Below are 19,986 nucleotides of genomic sequence, written 5' to 3' on the forward strand. Positions count from 1 at the left end.
CACACGCAAAACACATAAAATGATTGGCTATCAACAATCCCATGTTATTGGTAGACAATATCCTTTTGCAAGTTGGAAACTCAAAAGTCAAAACTCAATTTGACCAGTCTCCAAACCAAAATCAAGTACTTGTGTATTATAGGGTTTTCAATTCCTTCTATAAACCTACTATCCATAGAGGGAGGGGGAGAGATTTTGATGGTAGGTATTTTTCCAGCCAGGGAGTTTTTTTTTTTGTATATAAAGGAGGCAATATGAAGTGCGTGCGGGGCGTACTAAACCCACTACGTACCACACCACTGGGCGGCTCGCCTGAATGCCGAGTCTTCCTCCGCCGCCAACTCGATGTCGTCGTAAATTACACTGGCACCCCAAAATGGAGGCATTAAAGCACTGACACTCCACTTTATATTTAAAAAGCACAGATGCCTCAAAATTAGATTTTCATTGGATATAATTGTCCAATTTGTCACTTAAAACATTTCAGACACTGTTTATTATATATTTTTGAAAATAAACAGTAATTCAACAATTTTCAGTGATAAATTTGACAAATATATCCAATAAAAATTCAATTTTGAGATATTTGTGTTTTTTAAATATAAAGTGGGGTGTCAGTGCAAGTTGCTCTAAATTTTAAAAGTCAAGCAACATATGGGGGGGAAAAAAAAAAACTCCTATATCTCTTCATCCCAAATAAAATGATAATTTTAATTTCAGAGTTAATAGAAATGTAAATAAAGGTAGTATGAATAGTCTATGATATTTTTCATTTAAGTAGACAGTTAAAAGTTTTAGCCAAAAATAAGTGGGCGCCATAAAAGAAAAATTGTAAACAAATGTATAGTTATAAGTATAGAATAACATTTTGGGTGAAGATATGAATTGTACGAAAGAGTTGAGAGTGACACATTTTATAGGTCACCAAAGAGTTGAGATTGAATTAAAATAATAAAATAAGTTTATATTTTAAATATAACTTCAATCATTTAAAGGTGATTTAAGAACACGTGTCACTCACTCACAAAAAAATAAACTCTTGTAAATATAGAATTCTTCATGCACACAACATATGATGCTAGAACCCCGAAGGGTGGCTCAGTTGGCAAAGACCAACGCTTCCACATAGGAAATCAAAGTTCGAATCCCCTCAAGACCGGGGTGAAGCCCTTGCCTATATTAATTATATAAAAAGCGCCTTGAGGATGTAGTCGTGGTGCGCGTAAGCTGGCCCGGATGAACATCATTTCAAAAGCATATGATGCTAGACAATCCATTACATTGTTCATTTTTTTTTTTGGGGTAATCCATTACATTGTTCATTACCCACATATATATATGTACACATATAGGATTAAAATCAACGTATTAATTCCCAAATGTCATGGAGAAGGAGACTAATGCACCATGTTTAATGATTACAATCTTTGTTGATGAGTTAGATTACACCCATGATGTCATTTTCTCTATTCAGCTTTGGAATATGAAGAGTTGAGGAGCATATGTGACCGTCGGATCATCAAAATATCGATCTCGACCGCTGAAAATAAATGATTGAAATCCAAATATCGGTCAAAATCTCGACCAGATCCCAATATAACAGTGTGTTGAATGGACTCGTATATTAAATGCGTAGGACTTAAGCAAAATGCCCAATTCCAAATGAGAACAATTAATGTTTACATAGATGCAGTCTTTAGATGGTGATGTGATTGTTGTCCATTTGATTCATGTTAGTTTGTGTAACACCTGACAATTGTTGTTATTACACAAATCTAAATTTCTCATAAAATTTCCACAATGGTGAGAAGAATTGTAGAAAGGATGGTTTTTTCACCACCATGAATCCTTTTCCGATGATATTTTGATTTGATTTATTGTATGATCAAAAAATGACCAGGTCAAACAATTGCGACAAAAAGTGGAGGCCCCTAAAATTTTTAGAAGTCCCTTTTTAAACCGGGTGAACTTCAGACTACACAATTAATGCGCAACATTGAGCTGCCTACAATTGGGTCCATTTTTTTGGGTTTCAGTCGGTGTAATTTAAAGAAAAAAAAAGCAACAGGGGTGGTCGAGACCACTTTTGATCCTCACCATTCGCAGCTCAGTGTTGAGTATAATTATGCATAACACTAAAGCACGATTATATTAAATCCCTGAAGCCCCACCAGACTACCGGAAAGTTGCTTGGGTGATGCGTAAATTAATTCGCAATACTTGCAGCGAACGAGATCTTCTACCTTCTATAGCATAGTTAATGCGCAGCACTTAAGTTGAGTCCCCCCTCCTCCCCCCCCCGCCCCAACCAACTACCTCACTCAAAAAGAAAATCCCTCCTAAGCTCCTAAAGCCCAACCCAAGCCCACCTAATTCGGAACGTTACTGGCCCAGTGAATCAGTGATAACCACACGCGAGTCATATGATTATAGTTTTCTAGATCTCATGACTCAACCCAGCCACCGATCCCGCTCAGATGTGGGGCCCGGATTCGAAACGAGTAAAAACCCTAACTCAGTCCTAACTATTGGGTTTGATATTGTTTCCACATTTATCTATCCGAACCCGAAAAACGTTCTAAGCGACTGTCTCAACTCTCAAGTTTCAATAGCGCGGGAAATCATCATTGCAGAGGATGCTAACAGTAAATTCCCCTCCCTTTCCAGTTCTAATTCTTTCGCTCATCTTCTTTCCTAACGGCAATTTCTGTCATTGTTCTTCATTGCGTTTAGCTTATTTGTCAGTTAATTCTGAAAGAAATAATGGTGTATTGTTGTGATGTTTTCGTTTTCTAAGCTGATTGAATGCTTTTCTGAATTCAGAAAGAGTTGATTTAGTAAAGCTGCGGATGTTTCCTCGTTTATATATATATAGATATATATATATTTTTTTTGGGTTTTTGTGTTTTCTATAATTTTGGGTATACCTGACACAGTCTAACTAGTATAGGTTGGGATGTTTATGTGAGACAGTTTTCTATCTGGCTAATAGATTCTGAATTTGCCATTAAGCGTATATGTTGTTCTTCTCTAGCCATCCATTCCCGATGGTGTGAAGCCTGGTATTGTGCAGTTGGACTGTCTGGATTTCATCTTGTGAATCCTTTATCTTGGGCATTATCAGGTTTTGATACTTAAAAGAAATTAAGCGTCTATAAAGATCCATCACATTTCCGACTTTTATGCTGCAGGTATTTGTTGCAATCTGCTGAAAAGAGAAAAAAGAAAAAAATCTCATGACAATGGCATTGAAAGGTGGCTATATTGCAAGGTGCACTTCAAGGATCCATTTTTACAGTTACTATTTTCATTTATAAATTAAGGAGGTGAATAATTCTGATTGTATTGTCATGTTTGAAGTGCACTTCTCTTTTCTTCACGTTGGGAGTTTCCCTTGATTTACTTGCTTGTTTCTTCACTTCATGAAGATATCAGGGAGCTTTATCCCATTATTCCAATTATAAATTGCTGTCATGAAATATTTTGATTTGCTTCATATATGCTCACACTTCCGATTAGCATGGTGTTATCTGGTTACGGGTATGTTTTTTCAGTTGCTTGTGACTCTGGTTAATTCCCTATACTTGCCATTGGCTTGATTGTGCATGTAGGACATCCAGAGACTTTAGGCTTGTTTGCTTTAATCTGCTGCTTACTAAGTCGGATATCATTCTTCCTGGAAGTTTTGCCCCCCTTGAGATAGCGGTAGTTGCATCAGTGACAAGGTGGTGAAGAATCAAAATGAATTTAATTTCTCAAGACTCAAAGATAAATAAACAAACTTCTAGGCTTTCCGCGTCTTCAGACTTTCTTATGGATTTTAATTAGTTATGTATCTTAGAAACCATGTTCGATGCTGAAAATAAGGACTAGTACATGCAGGTGTCCCTGTTTTTGGATTTTATGGTGCTGTCATTTCATACATCTCCTTGTCCAAATGGCATTCATTTTCCTTGAATACATTCTCATATACATTTCTCAGATTACAATATTTCATTATTGTAAACTAAGCACATAAACTGTGCTCAGCTTCAAATATTTTTATTTGGTCACTACCTTGCATCAGCTTAATGTGGTCCTCCATCATTCTTTAGTTCCCATCTGGTTAGGAGTGTTGAAGAAATCCAAAAAGAAGCTGTGAAAGAAAGAAACAAATTGCTTACTGAGTTGTCAAAAGCTGCCAGAAAAAAGGATGATGCTCCAGCAAGTTTGGTTGATTCATCAATTTCGTAAGTTGGCAGTCCTTACATTTTGCCTGGGTTTTATCACCTGACTTTTTCTTTTATGTGAACCACTACTTAACAAGCACTACTGATAGTGCATTGCTCGGAATGTCAAGTCATTGGTCTTCTTCGCCAAACAGAAGCTTGGTCTTAATTGCTCTCTGAATAAATACAAATGCGATATTATAAGTCTGAGATATCCTGACACATTTTTTTACTATCATTATTTCCTTCTTGGGTTAATCAAGTTGTGTGTTTTGAAGGGAATGAATGTTAGGGCATTAGTAGAAGAAAACAAAGAAGAGGCGAAGGAAGATCATTAAGAAAGGGATTTTGGGATCACTTAAACTAGATTTATACCTCGGACTCCTTTAGCCATTAGTGCAAGATCTTTGGTGTAATTAATGTCGTTCTAAAATAGCCGACACTACTATTGAGTTCTAATTCTGTGGTGACCTGGGTTACAGTAAAGGATGCTTTGAAATTCTAAATGATCTCTTGTTTTAAGGAGTCTTTATGGTGGCATCCACAAATTGAGAAATGAATGGGTCGGAACCTTCCTATCTACCAAAGTATGATTGGAGTTACCACCTGCGAAGGAACTTAGTGTAAGAGCACAGTGGGAAAGCATTATTTGCAAGATTTATTAATCATTAGAGTGTGTGTGGAGGTGGCTCTTTTTCTTCAAGTGATTGCAATGGAGAAATTATCTTAGAAAGGATGGATGTCGATTTCATGGTTAAGGATATTTATGGTTGTGGAGGTAGATGGATGAAGAAAAGAGGAGGTGGGAGAACCAACTGTGGATGGGGGTGAGGTTGCATCCATCCTGGGCTAGCCTCACAAGTAGAAAGTAGGAACCGATGCTATTGTGTGAACTGCCAAATATCTGATTCTGTTTCATATTAGTGTTGTAGGAGGCAAAGCGGCTGCCAGCCTGGATTGTAAAATCTCAGATTTATTTATTTGTTTATTTTTGGGTGGAAAAATGAATTGGTAACCATATTTATTTGTATTGCTTTGACAGTGTGTGCTGCTTGTAAGTTACATGATGATGAACCATGTTTAGGCATGAGGGTGTTGAAAAAGGGTTTTAGTCCCACATCAGAAGATGTGAGAGAAGTTGGGATGAGGGGAGGCTATAAAAGGATGCCTCCCCCTCCACATGTAATTCATTCAAAAGTTCTTTCCTCTTGTGTAATTTTTATCTATAGTGGAGTTTTTTTCTCTTGCCCGTGGTTTTTTCCCTTTAAGGGGTTTCCACGTAAATTATTGTGTTCTCCTTTTTTATGCAATGTTTCTTTTATTTGCTGATTGCTCTATTTGAGGGGTTTTTTATTACCCAGAAGAGGGAAGATATTTGTCCAGTATTCAAAACGTGCAGTGAAAGAAGAGATAAAAGGAAAGGCCTGATTTTAGAGTTCAGTGGAAGAGATCTGTTTCTAGCATTTGCACCGTTTTACCTTTACATTTAAAAATAGGGTGCACATGCTTGACCAACATGTATTAGTGCAACCAGCAACTGATATGCGGGGAGTTTGTCTCTAGGCATATGTACTATAACGTTCTAAAAGGATCCATCATATATGTGTTACGTGGTTGAAAACAATGTCATAGTATTGTTAGCACCCCAAAAAATATGTGTTTAACCTATCATAATCAGCAGTGCTCATTTGATTTCACAAATGAGTAAATGACACAAATAACTCCATAGCTACACTACAAGTGCGAATAATTGAATCTTTTGATGACACTAAGAATTTTTTTATAGGACAGGTACCTACACTGCTGGAGTGCAATGGAATCCCACACACAGGCATATTAATGACCATCAGTTGGGGTGGGAAGAATTTCACCTGTTTGAAAATATAAGGGGAGATAGGGGATTATGGTCAAAGTTTCACATCCACCAACCATTTCTTGGGTTTCGTACTAAAATTAATGCTTGAGATCCTTTGGAAGAAGATTTTGAAGGGTTTTGCAAAAAAAGGATTTCAGTTAACCTTGGCCCGGTTTGGTGTTTCAAAGTTGCTCTCTAGAGGTCAAGGATTGTTCAGCAAGGGATTATATCTTCTCTCAGTACTTTGCTGGTATTTTCATTTCCTGTTATCTCAGATTTTGTCTTGTGAAAAAGCATGCAATATGCACTTGTATTGGGGCATTTACTATAAGCCTATAATTGTACCTTGTTGGTTTATTAGCTGTCAAGTGGATGCACCTTTACAGTTGGGACTATAAAAAGCAGGAGAGGATTTCCCTGAATAGGTAGCTGTTCTGTTGAGTGTTGAGCAAATATGAAGCCCATTTAGGGCATTGTTCCCTGTATTTAGTATTATTGCTGACCCATGCAGATCTCGTGTCATGAGTGTGGTTAGTTGTGTATTTCTTGTGTGGAGTTTGGAGTGTTTTTTTGCTGCAGGGTGGTTTCACACCTGGTAGAACTTATCTCATAATTGTTTGTTTGCCTGTGGTTGGGGGAGTCCTACATGATTGTGTGGTAATTGCAAGGTTCAAAGTTAGAATTGGTAGTCAGGTAATTATGAGTAGACAGTTAGCTGTGTGGTCAGTGGGGAAATTGAAAGGAAGAATTAAAAAATATGACGATTCTACATCGCATTTTCCATGTCAAGCCAAGTTGAATATCTTGGCCCACCAAGTGGTCAATAGTGTGCATGGATGGTAAATTCTATCATGTTGCATTTGCATGTTCATCAATTTCCCTCATACTTATGGTACAGAAGTATTTAAAAAAAAAAAAATGTAGGTAACACCTTGACAATTATAAACCCTTTCACACCACACCTATGGCAAGTCCTTGGGTCTTGCTTTCTGAATTCATCACATCTATCATCACCATTGTTGATGTCAGACCCCAATGCCCTCACCCATATACGTTTACCCTTTCTGAAAACAATTCTTCACTTCTCTATGTAATTTAGGTGGTTTCTGCATTAACACAGTGGCATCACTTGCTCATGGTGAAAACATTGGTTGTTACTGTTTGTTCATAAAACATTAATTTGAGAATTTTGTCTACTAAGATATGGAAATTCAAGAAATCATTTTGAGTTAGTTTTTTTCATAATGAAAGTTTATTTTGGAAGCATGTAAGTAGGTAATACTTGTGGGTTATGTTACCGTAGACGTGGGTGGATACTTTTCTTGACCAATTAATAGCTGGCCTTCAACTCCACCTCAGGGGAAAAAAATAAAGAAGGAAAAACAAGCCATTGATCCAAAAAGAAGTCCATTGGGTCGCCTTCCAAATGCATTGGAGTGGATCAATCATCGATCGGGTAAAAGAATTCATGACACTTATGACAAATATTTCTGAATTAAGAACATAGAAAATGCAAGGAAGCCTGGACGAAAACAATTAAAGCTGTGGAAGTTATTCTTTCTCATTACCATATGATACTTTTGTCTAGGAAGGCCTATCTGATTACCTGTTTTCTGAATCATTATGAAGAAGCATTATTATGTTATAGTGAATGTTATTTGTAGTGCCGAACATTAGTATATCCAGATTTTGTGATGGTGTGGTGATACTGCTGCTAACTATTCCTTAATGTTCTGGAGAATTTAATGTTGGTGTATTGTCTATGGAAATTGTATGCAATGTTTTATATAACTGCACTTTATTTTTTTTAAATTCTGATTCTTTCTTATGCTTTGAATTCAGTGGCTCTCAGATGCAAAACAAAACCTCAGGTTCCATGCAGAACACTCACAAGGCAGGAGGGGCTTCAACACCAGCAGCTCATTTGTTGCAGCAGCAAGGACAGTCACAGAATATGCTGAACTCAACCTTGGCAAAGGGCATTCTGGATTATGAAGACGAATTTAAAAATGGATTCCCAACAGGGCCCTTAGCAACAATCTCTTTGAGATGGTGGGGGAGCAGCAGTCCAGACGCTACTGAGGAAAATAATTTTGGAGATGAAGTTCTGACTGGCCAAGAAGACAAAGAACAACCCTCAGAAATAGCTGTTGATGGCTCCAAGTCAGAGGTTGAGAAACCTGACCAAGGAAATACAGAAGTCGATACTGGTCCCCAGGGGTCAGCTTTGCTTTTATCTTTGAGAAAGAGAGCTGCAGAGGATGGACAAAAATGTCTAAAGCATAGCGAGTGTAGTGGTTATGGGTTGAATGAGCTAGGGAGGAGAAAGAAACTGTTACTTGGAAAAATTTTTCAATCTTCCTTGCCTTCGTAGTAAATCCTCTGAGCCTTAGTATTTTACCTATGATCATTTTAAGCTTGATGTTATGGATAAGACTTCAAAATGAGATTGTTGCCAGCTTTCCGTTGATGATGCATGACAATGAATGGAGAGGGACTATTTATGTTGGTTAAATAGGTAACAAGGCTATGCTGAGGCCTTCCAATGTGATCAGCCATGACAAGCAGTGATCGAATTGGCCATTTCCCTCATCAACCCTTCTTGTTAAACCAATTATTTGATTCCTTCACAAGAAAAGATTCACCAGCTTTCAGATCTGGAACCAACCCGACTACTGTAACAAGGGTTTATCACTTCTTGTGAGTAATCTTCCCAAGAATTTGGACAACTGGGCCTTCTCAAACTGTTTCTCTTTGAGAAGCAAAAGAATTTGTGCCAAAATAGCAGATGCTAGGAATAACAAAAGCCTTAGACATGTAATGGGTCTTGAAGTACTAACTCTACCTAACCCTAATCAAATCCACCCATATGCAGATCATTCGTCAATGGTTATTAAGTTTAATAGATTCACCCCTCCTTTTGTACCATTTTGCTCACTATACCCACTGCTAGCTGTTGCATTATGAAAATATTTTTCTCTATATTAATTGAAATTGGAACTGTCTACCAAAAAAATTTGAAAATCCAAAATGCATTGTTTTTTATTTATAGTACAAAAATGTTTTTTATGTATAGGAAATGAGGAAAATCCAAATTGCATTGTTTTTTATTTATAGTACAAAAATATTTTTTATATATAAGAAATGAGGATATTATATATGCAATTAGGAAGAGTTGAACCTACTTTTATTTCCATTGAGTGATTGCATCTGTCACAAGATCGCACCTCTTTTATTGTTCAAGAATATGTGGAGTTCGGCATGGGCTGTTTTCCCTTAAAATGTTGAAAATACTAGGCTTTGAAAAAGTTGAAACACTATAAAGGAAAGAAATATGGGTAAAGTATTGGTTTCACAAGGTTTCTTATTGGATGCTATAAAGCAAAGTAGAAGAAGGCCTTTTTTAACCCAAAAAAAAAAATAAAAATACAGACAGATGTAGGTGTTTGGTTTATTTGGAGGTAGACTTGAATGCTGCACATTTAGGTTTGTTTAGAGCCAAACTTGAATACTGCGCATTAAATGTGCAACATCTGCGGCTAATAATCTTGATTGAATTCTCAACCATCTGTCTCGCAGGTGGTTGAAAGTGAGAGGGATGATCAAGATCGAAACTTTTGAGTTGTCGTTGTAGTAGTTTTTTTTTATATAATTAATGCCGCCGAATAGGTGCGAACCTTTAACCACTTTACTAACAGATCATTGGCTTGTTGTAGTAGTTAATGATCTGCATAAAATTCAACCTTACACGATATTGATATTGGTCAGCGATTTCAATCCGGATCGGTCAATTCGAACCCGAAATTTGTAAAATCCTCTTACCAAAAAAATAGAAATTTGTAAAATCCTGGGAGAGAATTCCGAAGAAAGGTGTTGCAGTGGATTTACTGCGTCAGGAGACTCAGGACTGAGGACCCATTCACCTAATTCATTTCTAAACCGTTGAACAGGTGGGGTATGGGTTTTTCTTGATGGATTTTTGTTCGTTGCAGTGGGCGGACGATGTCCGCTCTGCCGCGAACAAAAATCCTTTTGTTGATAAAGCTGTAAGAGGGATAAGCAGATGCAAATCAGTAACTAGTAAGCATTCACCCATCAAAGTATAAGAAGCCTGAAGCAGTGTCTTTCGTCTACAGAGAGCCGAAATGGTGGGAGCGATTAACACAGAGTGTTCGTTGGTTTCAACTAAACCCAAAACCTCACCTGGGGGAAGAAACTCAAATCGACTTTTAGGCCAAACCCATCTTAGAAGCTTTCCTCCCTTAGCCATATTCCATCCAAATCTCAGGCTCAAGGCTAACAGTGTCAGATTCCGGCCTCATTTCATTCTCAAAGCTGCTTCTCTAGGTGAAATGCTTTCTTTCTTCTTTCTCTTTCAGATTATATTTTTATTTCTCCTGAGTTTTATTAAACTTTTGATGATTAACAGTGCTGTTCTTATTCAATAGATTCCTACTTTTTCAATTGGATGGTCATTGATCAGGCAGAGAAATAATTTGAATCATAAAAGTTTAGGATTTCATTCCACCACTGCTTTTATGCTTTCCCTTTTGAGAAAATTTTAATTACAGTTAGTTTAGAGTTTCTGGCTTTCTCCCTGTTGCATGGCGTGCGTATAAGACAACAATGCACCAATGCAAGGGCAAATTCTACTTGTTTGATGAGGTTAAATTTATGATACACTTTTAATTGCCTGGACTACTTCATATATTCTGATTGACCATGAGGCCTTCAGACCAACCCCAACTCTCCCCCTTTTCTCTCTCCTTTTCCCCCCTCTTAACTCTGCATACTTGTTAAGTAAGAGGCTAAAGAAAATGAAATGTCAAAGAATCAAAGAATGTGATGTCCAACCACAATGTGAGCTTGGTCTCAGCTCCTTTTTCCATCTCAATGCAAGGTTGTTGTTAATCAGACTTAATGGGAGTAGTACCACTGTTGGAGCTTCTATGGTGGTCCATCTTTTAGAATAATAAAAAGAAAACTAGTATGATGATTATGTCAAAGATTATAACTTCTATTTGCTTTCTTGGTGTATGGTTTATAGTTGACGGTGAAGAATATGTCGTGGAGCCTGAGACAAATGTCAAATTTCAGAAAACATTAAGTCTGCCAAGCTGCTCTAATTCGTTGGCACTGCTTGGAACTGGTAAGTTATTCTGCTGCCCAAGTGAACTTCTTAAAAAAAAAAAAAAAAAAAAAAAAAAAAGTAACTACAAAAAATAATTATAGTTGCATAAAAGATGAAGAGGTCATGTATCGATGTAAACTGATTTTGTGGTTTTCCATTTTTATGTTAAAAGAACTACTGAATCCATGAGACTTTAGTAGGTACCTTTTACTTGTGATGGGACTGTCTAGACCCTCCTAATGGAGACTCAAAATCTCTGTCTTACTTTTAATGATGTCATTAGTTAACCCATTTGGCTACGGTTGATCTGGACTGGCCCAGCCTAACCCATTTCTTATAGGAGTTTGGAGTATTTAGGTGGGATACAATTTGCATTCCTAGTGTTTCCCATCCTTAAAGATATCTCTAAGAGAGTAACACCATGATGAGAACATTTTTGTGTCATTTTTCATTTTGCTCTGTTCACCATTTTTTCCCCGTTCAATTGATTGCATTCTGCATGCTTCTGGATCTGTATTATGGTATCTACCCTTTTCCTGGCTGGTTCAAATTCTGTTCCTCCCGTGTACTAGGTGCTTATTAGTCTGTTTTACCCAGAAAAAAAGAAAAAGAAAAAAAAGAGTTGCTTATTTTCCTGATTCTGTTTGTTTTTGGTTATCATTGGTGATAGTTGTTCTTTGTGCTTTCTTTCGTGCACTTTTTTTATTATTTTTGTTTGTGCATAGATTTCATCTTGTAAGGGGAAATATTGATTTCTTTTCTTCTGCTTTTGCTTTGGATTGGACACTTTTGTAGGATACAGGGAGAAGGTTTTTGCATTTGTTGGTGTCAAGGTCTATGCTGCAGGGTTTTATGCAAATATATCTGTCACTAGAAAATTAAATGCTTGGAAAGGAAGAACAGCTGCTGACATTGAATTAGATTCGACACTGTTTGCATCAATTTTTCAGGGTACCGGTGATCTTTGTTTTGCACATGATTGTTTACAAAATAAACTAAAGTTCCATCAGAAGTGCTGATATGTACTGATACAATTGCAGCTCCTCTGGAGAAATTATTACAGATTGTTCTGGTGAGAGATGTTGACGGCAAGACCTTCTGGGATGCATTGGATGATGCTGTCACCCCAAGAATTAAAGCAATTAGCCATATTGATGAATCTGCACTTTCAATTTTCCGCAGCCTCTTTCAAGGGCGATCTCTTAAGAAAGGAACTTTCATATTCTTGACCTGGCTTGATCCATCGAAGATGCTGGTAGTTTGTTTTGGATGCTTGAGGACATTATTGCATGCCATGCCCATGATTCCTTACAGATATTAGTGCCTTATATCTTCGCATATGCCAATTCTTTTATGATTCTATGAACTTATACACTAAACTTAATGTAAATTTTCTTTTGTTATTAATTTTTTTTCTTCAGGAAACCTGATCATTCTGATGGTTGTTTTGTTTCAGGTTTGCATCTCAGCTGATGGGTCACCTTCCGCTGTGGATGCTACAATTGACTCAGAGAATGTGACTATGGCTCTATTTGACGTGTTCTTTGGAAATGCTCAAGTGTCTCCAACTTTGAAAGCCTCAGTTTCTAAGGGATTGTCCATGGTTCTGAAGTATATGCCATGCAATTCCAGTTCTTTTTATTAGTTCGATTCCCATGAGTAGTTTCTGTTGTTCTCTCTGTTTGCTATGAAGAGTTCAATTTCCCTAATACCGAACATCTTTCTCGTAGTTTATGTTTCATACTCCTAAATGTAAAGATTAGAACAATTGGCAAAAAACAACATGCCAACGCCTAGATTAATCAAATTTGAAAGAATTATTTTTGACAATGTCATCTCTCTGTTCTGCCACCAACAGCAAGCTTGTGATATTGAAGTATTCCATTTTCGTTGTATCTCTTAGAGCTTGTTCTCATGCTCTTTTATTTGAAAACTGACCTGCCGTACAACATGCTTCAGTGGCAATGAAACTGAAAAAACATGATCCCTAGCTTTTGCTACAGAATGGGTTGAATTTTGGGTCAACTGTATTGATTGTACTTCAACAGCTTGGAGTGACGAAATTAAGGCTGTCTCAACATTGAAATCTTGTCAGTTAGAGATTCCCAACGGAGGCCAAGAAAATAGAATCAAACTGTGAGAAATCAAACTACTGTTTTTAGACCCTTAATGAACTATAATTGATTATCAAGTAGGAGAAAGGAAAGGAAGAAGGGTAAGGAGACTGTTATTAGGATTTGAGCCAGAGATTGACTGGAATACATTTGCTACTATATTGATCAGTGTAGGAAGTTTTTAACCGACCGTGGTTATTTCCACTCAGGGAAGAGAAGAATACATAAAAAAGATCAAGGGTCCAATACAATTCTATTGGATTTTATTCGCTCAAGCATTTTGAGAACCTCAATCATGGTTGGTCTGTTGGAGGGATCTGGTTCAAGGCACATCAATGCTATACTGAATACACTGTTAACTTCCTCCATCGGACGACTCCCTAAGGTATGATCAATCACATGCTCTTCCCTCTTGTCATCAACAACTGCTTTCACCTGTTACATTTTTTGCAACTTGATTGTAATGAAATATTTTCTTGGTGAATTGAATGCATGAGAATAAAATGTTTGACAGTGAAAGCCAATTTAATCAGAGTATAATTTCCATAATTTCTTTTCTTCATCCAATTCAATGTTATCAGAAAAAGGAAGTTGTGCATGTTAAAGAAGTAGATAACTAGTGATTTTGACCAGATGGGGTTGTCTTACCCATGTTACCAGCTTAGTGCCTTCCTCAGATGCTTCATCCATAGGTCTCTTCCCTGTTAAAAGCTCAAGCAGAACAACTCCGAAGCTGTAAACATCTACTTTAGCAGTTGCCCTCCCTGTGTCAAAATATTCTAGGGAAAAACGAAGAAGGAAAAACATGCAAAAACCATTTAAAAACAACACTTGGGCGAAATTTGATGGTGGTGGGGGGGGGGGGTTCTGGGGAAGGAGAACTGATGGGAAACCAGGAGTTAGAAACTGTACCAGGAGCCAAATAACCAAATGTTCCAGCAACAAATGTTGAAACATGAGTTTTATCAGGTTCCATTAATGTAGCCAATCCAAAGTCAGAAACTCAAGCTTCCAAGTTTTGGTCCAATACTATATTGCTTGATTTGATGCCTCTGTGCATAATGTGAGGGATACAATCATGATGAAGGTAGCTGTTCTGTTGAGTGTTGAGCAAATATGAAGCCCATTTAGGGCATTGTTCCCTTTATTTAGTCTTATTGCTGACCCATGTAGATCTCGTGTCGTGAGTGTGGTTAGTTGTGTATTTCTTGTGTGGAGTTTGGAGTGTTTTTTTGCTGCAGGTTGGGTTCACACCTGGTAGAACTTATCTCATAATTGTTTGTTTGCCTGTGGTTGGGGGAGTACTACATGATTGTGGAGTACTACATGATTGTGTGATAATTGCAAGGTTCAAAGTTAGAATTGGTAGTCAGGTAATTATGAGTAGACAGTTAGCTGTGCGGTCAGTGGGGAAATTGAAAGGAAGAATTTAAAATACGACGATTCTACATTGCATTTTCCATGTCAAGCCAAGTTGAAATCTTGGCCCACCCAATGGTCAATAGTGTGCTTGGATGGTAAATTCCATCATGTCACATTTGCATGTTCATCAATTTCCCTCATACTTATGGTACAGAATTATTTAAAAAAAAAAAAATGTAGGTAACACCTTGACAATTATAAACCCTTTCACACCACACCTATGGCAAGTCCTTGGGTCTTGCTTTCTGAATTCATTACATCTATCATCACCATTGTTGATGTCAGAGCCCAATGCCCTCACCCATATCCGTTTACCCTTTCTGAAAACAATTCTTCACTTCTCTATGTAATTTAGGTGGTTTCTGCATTAACACAGTGGCATCACTTGCTCATGGTGAAAACGTTGGTTGTTACTCTTAGTCTGTTCATAAAACATGAATTTGAGAATTTTGTCTACTAAGATATGGAAATTCAAGAATTTTGAGTTAGTATTTTTCATAATGAAAGTTTATTGTAAGTAGGTAATACTTGTGGGTTATGTTACCGTAGACGTGGGCGGATACTTATCTTGACCAATTAATAGCTGGCCCTTCAACTCCACCTCAGGGGAAAAAAATAAAGAAGGAAAAACAAGCCATTGATCCAAAAAGAAGTCCATTGGGTCGCCTTCCAAATGCGTTGGAGTGGATCAATCATCGATCGGATAAAAGAATTCATGACACTGGGACAAATATTTTTGAATTAAGAACATAGAAAATGCAAGGAAGCCTGGAAGAAAACAATTAAAGCTATGGAAGTTATTCTTTCTCATTACCATATGATACCTTTGTCTAGGAAGGCCTATCTGATTACCTGTTTTCTGAGTCATTATGAAGAAGCATCATCATGTTATAGTGAATGTTATTTGTAGTGCCAAACGTTAGTATATCCAGATTTTATGATAGTGTGGTGATACTGCTGCTAACTATTCCTTCATGCTCTGGAGAATTTATGTTGGTGTATTGTCTATGGAAATTGTATGCACTGTTTTATATAACTGCACTTTATTTATTTATTTATTTTTAAAAAAATTCTGATTCTTTCTTATGCTTTGAATTCAGTGGCTCTCAGATGCAAAACAAAACCTCAGGTTCCATGCAGAACACTCACAAGGCAGGAAGGACTTCAACACCAGCAGCTCATTTGTTGCAGCAGCAAGGACAGTCACAGAATATGCTGAACTCAACCTTGGCAAAGGGCATTCTGGATTATGAAGACGAATTTAAAAAACGGATTCCCAACAGGGCCCTTAGCAACAATCTCTTTGAGATGGTGGGGGAGCAGCAGTCCAGACGCTACTGAGGAGAATAATTTTGGAGATGAAGCTCCGACTGGCCAAGAAGACAACAATCCTCAGAAATAGCTGTTGATGGCTCCAAGTCAGAGGTTGAGAAACCTGCCCAATGAAATACAGAAGTCAATACTGGTCCCCAGGGGTCAGCTTTGCTTTTATCTTTGAGAAAGAGAGCTGCAGAGGATGGACAAAAATGTCTAAAGCATAGCGAGTGTAATGGTTATGGGTTGAATGAGCTAGGGAGGAGAAAGAAACTGTTACTTAGAAAAATTTTTCAATCTTCCTTGCCTTTGGAGTAAATCCTCTGAGCCTTAGTATTTTACCCATGATCATTTTAAGCTTGATGTTATGGTTAAGACTTCAAAATGAGAGTGTCGCCAGCTTTCCGTTGAACATGGGGCCTGATGATGCATGACAATGAATGGAGAGGGACTATTTATGTTGGTGAAATAGGTAACAAGGCTATGCTGAGGCCTTCCAATGTGATCAGCCATGACAAGCAGTGATCGAATTGGCCATTGCCCTCCTTATCAACCCTTTGGTTAAACCAACCATTTTGATTCCCTTAACAAGAAAAGATTCACCAGCTTTCAGATCTGGAACCAACCCGACTACTGTAACAAGGGTTTATCACTTCTTTTGAGTAATCTTGCCAAGAATTTGGACAGTTGGGCCTTTTCAAACTGTTTCTCTTTGAGAAGCAAAAGAATTTGTGGCAAAAAATAGCAGATGCTAGGAAGAAAAAAAGCCTTAGACATGTAATGGGTCTTGAAGTACTAATTCTACCAAACCCTAATCAAATCCACCCGTATGCAGATCATTCGTCAATGGTTATTAAGTTTAATAGATTAACCCCTCCTTTTGTACCATTTTGCTCACTAGACCCATCGGTAGCTGTTGCATTATGAAATATGTTTCTCTATATTAATTTGAAATTGAAACTGTCTACCAAATAAAATTTGAAAATCCAAAATGCATCGATTTTTATTTTTTATTTTAGCACAAAAATGTTTTCTATATATAGGGAATGGTGAAATTATATTTGTCATCTAAGAGTTGAACTTACAATTCTTCGTTAAGAGGAGGGGCAAACCCAGGATGCATTATTGGGAAGGGAAGGGTGAGGTGGGGTGGGGTGGGGTGGGTGGGGGGCGGGGGAGAATGAAAGTTAGATAACCTTCGTTGAAGAAGCATTAATGTTTTTTTGGCACACATATTGTGTGGGCCCTTATAAGAGCAATTAGTGTTATACCTCTAAACTAAAATTTTTTATGTTAAATAAACCCACATATATTTTGTGGGTCCCACACATATTTAAAAAAAAAAAATTTATTGATAATGATATTTTTCTTGGACAAAATATAGGTAAAATTAAAGCAACAATATAAAAAAAATAAAAATACATATGACTTCAACCGCAAGCCGAAATTTTCTTTGAGGTAAGCCATGCAAACCAATGGTTGTATTTTATTCACAATACAAAATCAAATAACAAAAATCGTAGAAGAAATAAAGAAACATAGAATATAAAATCAAATAAAAAGAATAAAAAAATAAAGAGAAAAAAAAGAGAAAAGGAGAAACGATAAATAAATTGAGAAAGAAAAAGAGTATCTAATTGTGGAGTAGATTTTTTTCCAAATTTTCTTAACCCATGTTTATAAAAAGGGAAGAGAATAAATAGGAAAAAAAAAAGAGGAGAGAGGAGATAGGAGATAGTAGATATGAGAGAATAAATAGGGATTGAAGAGTTAGTTTCTAATTAGGAATGACATTTTGATTTTTGAATATTTAATAAGAATTTTTTTTCTTCAAAAAATTCCTTTAACCCAAGTTTATTATAGAAACAAAAGAAAATAAATAGAAAGAAAAGATGAAAGAGAAGAGGGGAGAATAAATAGGGATTGAAGAATTAGTTTTTAATTAGAAATGACATTTATACCCATAATTTTATATTTAAAAATTGTTCTCAATATTTGAGGAGCCAAATAGTGACATTTCACATTTGAGAAGAGAAAAAAACTGGAAAATTAACGGAATTTGTAGAAAATTTTTAAAAATCCGGGGGCCATGTCCCCCTGCCCCTTCATAGGTCCGCCTCTAGTTAACAGGTATTGGTTATATCAAGTGAGCAATCCTGCGATAACTATACTGATTCTATTCGCCGACTTAATAGGACAGCAAATTAATTTTGAGAAAAGTGGAGTTTTCTTTAGTAGAAATGTCTCGACAAGTGAGAAGAAAACGGTGATGGCTATTTTAAAGGTTCAAGAGATTAAAAGGGAAGCAACATATCTGAGGTCAAATTTAATTCCTGGAAGAGCGAAAGCCAAAACTCTGCAAACTGTGGTGAATCGGAGGTCCTCGAAGATGGCTAAGTGGAAGGCCTCTAACATTTCCTTTGCGGGAAGAGGAGTGCTAATGCAAGCTTCAATACAATCCATTGCACTTTATCAAATGCAATGTCTCAAATTCCCAAAGATTACGTGCAACAAAATTGATGCCATTTGCCAAAGGTTTTGGAACGATCAACCAAATAAGAGTAAACAATTGAATCTTATCTCGTGGGGCAAATGCTGTCAACCAAAAGCAATGGGTGGGCTGGGTTTTAAGAAAATGGAAGACTACAACTCGGCGATGTTACTCAAGCAAGGATGGAGGTTAATCACTAATCCAAATGCATTGTGGGTAAGGGTTTTCAAAGCAAAATACTTCAAGAACTGAAGTATTTTCGATCCAACGGTGACGAAAAAAAGGGGTTCTTGGATATGGAATAGTATAACAAGCATTCTCCCACAGTTAAGGAAGATGGTAGGAAGGCAGGTAGGGAACGGACAACACACATCATTCTGGTTCGATCCATGGGAACAACACCAAGCACAAGTCATAGCAACCAACCAGGACTTCAGCAGATGGCCAAAGACATATATCAGTAGTTGCAATGGTGGGAGAAGCACATCAAAATCAAAGTCGAGACAGGGAAACATCCTCAAACCCTCTTTCTCTTTCTACAATAATCCATTCTATTCACCTCTCGGACCACGAAGACTCTTGGTCTTCCTTAATTTCTCCAAATGGAGATTTCACAGTTAGACTGGCTTTTAAAGAAATACTGAAGCAAAGGTTTTTGAACCATGACCACCGATTCGCAAAGTGGTGGAACTTAATGTGGAACCTTCCTATACATCCAAAATTTAAAGTTTTCTTTTGGCGTGTTTTAAATGATGGTCTGCCAGTCAGGGCCAAACTCGCTCAATGGACAAACATGAATGCAGAATGTGCAATATGTGGAAAATCAGATGAAACTATATGGCACATTCTTATTTCATGTGAATGGGGAAAAAGAATCCATGCTGCAGGACCTCTTGGGTTACGCACGGAGAATTGGCAGAACTCATCGCTTATTGCCTACTGTCATGAAATGACTACACATTTGAGAAAGGAGGACAGGCGATGGGTTATGTCAATTTTCATTATAACCTGTTACTTCATCTGAAAAGAAAGAAATGAGAGGGTGTTTAATAACAAGAAACCAAACCCAGTAAGGGTATTAAAAAGCACAAACCATTGGATCAAGGAGTTGAAACTAATAAATGAAAATAAGGTATTTGTGGTCAACCTTGAAAATGAACTCAATATTGGAAATAATGATGAAATAGAAAGAAATTGGTGCAGTTATTTGCCTCAAATTAATATAAATATTTTAATATGTGCAGGGCTACCTTACCAGCAATTAGGAGCAACAGGTTGGAGCACTGAGATTTGAAGAGACGGGCATCTACAGACCGTCAATTTTGGAAAGAAGACTAAAGGGATTTTGGATACCACACTTTTTGCACTACAAATAAGAATGGGAGAAACTGCAGAGAAGGGGATAAAAATTGATGAAATATGGACTAATCAAGACCTTATTACAAAGCTAC

At 37.1% G+C, this 19,986-nt stretch overlaps 2 protein-coding genes and 1 pseudogene across 4 annotated transcripts; 2 read left to right on the forward strand and 1 right to left on the reverse strand.

Annotated features, from left to right (window-relative positions):
- Positions 1-2,547: 2,547 nt before the first annotated feature.
- Positions 2,548-8,989, forward strand: LOC149026057 (uncharacterized). 2 transcript variants are annotated; one of them, XM_089146290.1, is made up of 4 exons: positions 2,548-2,645; positions 3,192-3,271; positions 4,095-4,229; positions 7,906-8,989. In XM_089146290.1, the coding sequence occupies exons 2-4, from the start codon at positions 3,237-3,239 to the stop codon at positions 8,435-8,437; spliced, it is 702 nt and encodes a 233-aa protein (XP_089002416.1). In that variant the 5' UTR covers positions 2,548-2,645; positions 3,192-3,236; the 3' UTR covers positions 8,438-8,989. The 2 variants fall into 2 exon arrangements, with proteins under 2 accessions (XP_089002416.1, XP_089002417.1); XM_089146291.1 differs by lacking the exon at positions 4,095-4,229 and having other exon boundaries at positions 7,906-8,985.
- Positions 8,990-9,947: 958 nt separating this feature from the next.
- LOC149026058 (fatty-acid-binding protein 3, chloroplastic-like) lies at positions 9,948-16,916 on the forward strand. Of its 2 annotated transcripts, XR_016171813.1 has the most exons (6): positions 9,948-10,410; positions 11,111-11,212; positions 11,990-12,145; positions 12,235-12,449; positions 12,651-13,693; positions 15,831-16,916. XR_016171813.1 is itself a non-coding variant. In XM_089146292.1 (5 exons), exons 1-5 carry the CDS (start codon positions 10,209-10,211, stop codon positions 12,837-12,839), a joined length of 864 nt encoding a protein of 287 aa, XP_089002418.1. In that variant the 5' UTR covers positions 9,948-10,208; the 3' UTR covers positions 12,840-14,152. The 2 variants fall into 2 exon arrangements, 1 of the variants encoding a protein (XP_089002418.1); XM_089146292.1 differs by lacking the exon at positions 15,831-16,916 and having other exon boundaries at positions 12,651-14,152.
- Positions 13,543-14,284, reverse strand: LOC149026059 (receptor-like serine/threonine-protein kinase At1g78530 pseudogene; annotated as a pseudogene).
- Positions 16,917-19,986: the final 3,070 nt, after the last annotated feature.

Source organism: Hakea prostrata, chromosome 2 (genome assembly GCF_041222555.1).
Source record: "Hakea prostrata isolate BN-2017 chromosome 2, UWA_Hpros_2, whole genome shotgun sequence".
Taxonomy (NCBI): Eukaryota; Viridiplantae; Streptophyta; class Magnoliopsida; order Proteales; family Proteaceae; genus Hakea; species Hakea prostrata.

Coding starts and splice junctions, on each gene's coding strand:
- LOC149026057 (XM_089146290.1), top strand. CDS start 3,237: ATGACAATGGCATTGAAAGGTGGCTATATTGCAAG. Junction 3,272..4,094: donor AAAGGTGGCTATATTGCAAG/GTGCACTTCAAG, acceptor ATCATTCTTTAG/TTCCCATCTGGTTAGGAGTG. Junction 4,230..7,905: donor TTGGTTGATTCATCAATTTC/GTAAGTTGGCAG, acceptor CTTTGAATTCAG/TGGCTCTCAGATGCAAAACA.
- LOC149026058 (XM_089146292.1), top strand. CDS start 10,209: ATGGTGGGAGCGATTAACACAGAGTGTTCGTTGGTTTCAACTAAACCC. Junction 10,411..11,110: donor TCTCAAAGCTGCTTCTCTAG/GTGAAATGCTTT, acceptor TATGGTTTATAG/TTGACGGTGAAGAATATGTC. Junction 12,146..12,234: donor GTTTGCATCAATTTTTCAGG/GTACCGGTGATC, acceptor ATACAATTGCAG/CTCCTCTGGAGAAATTATTA.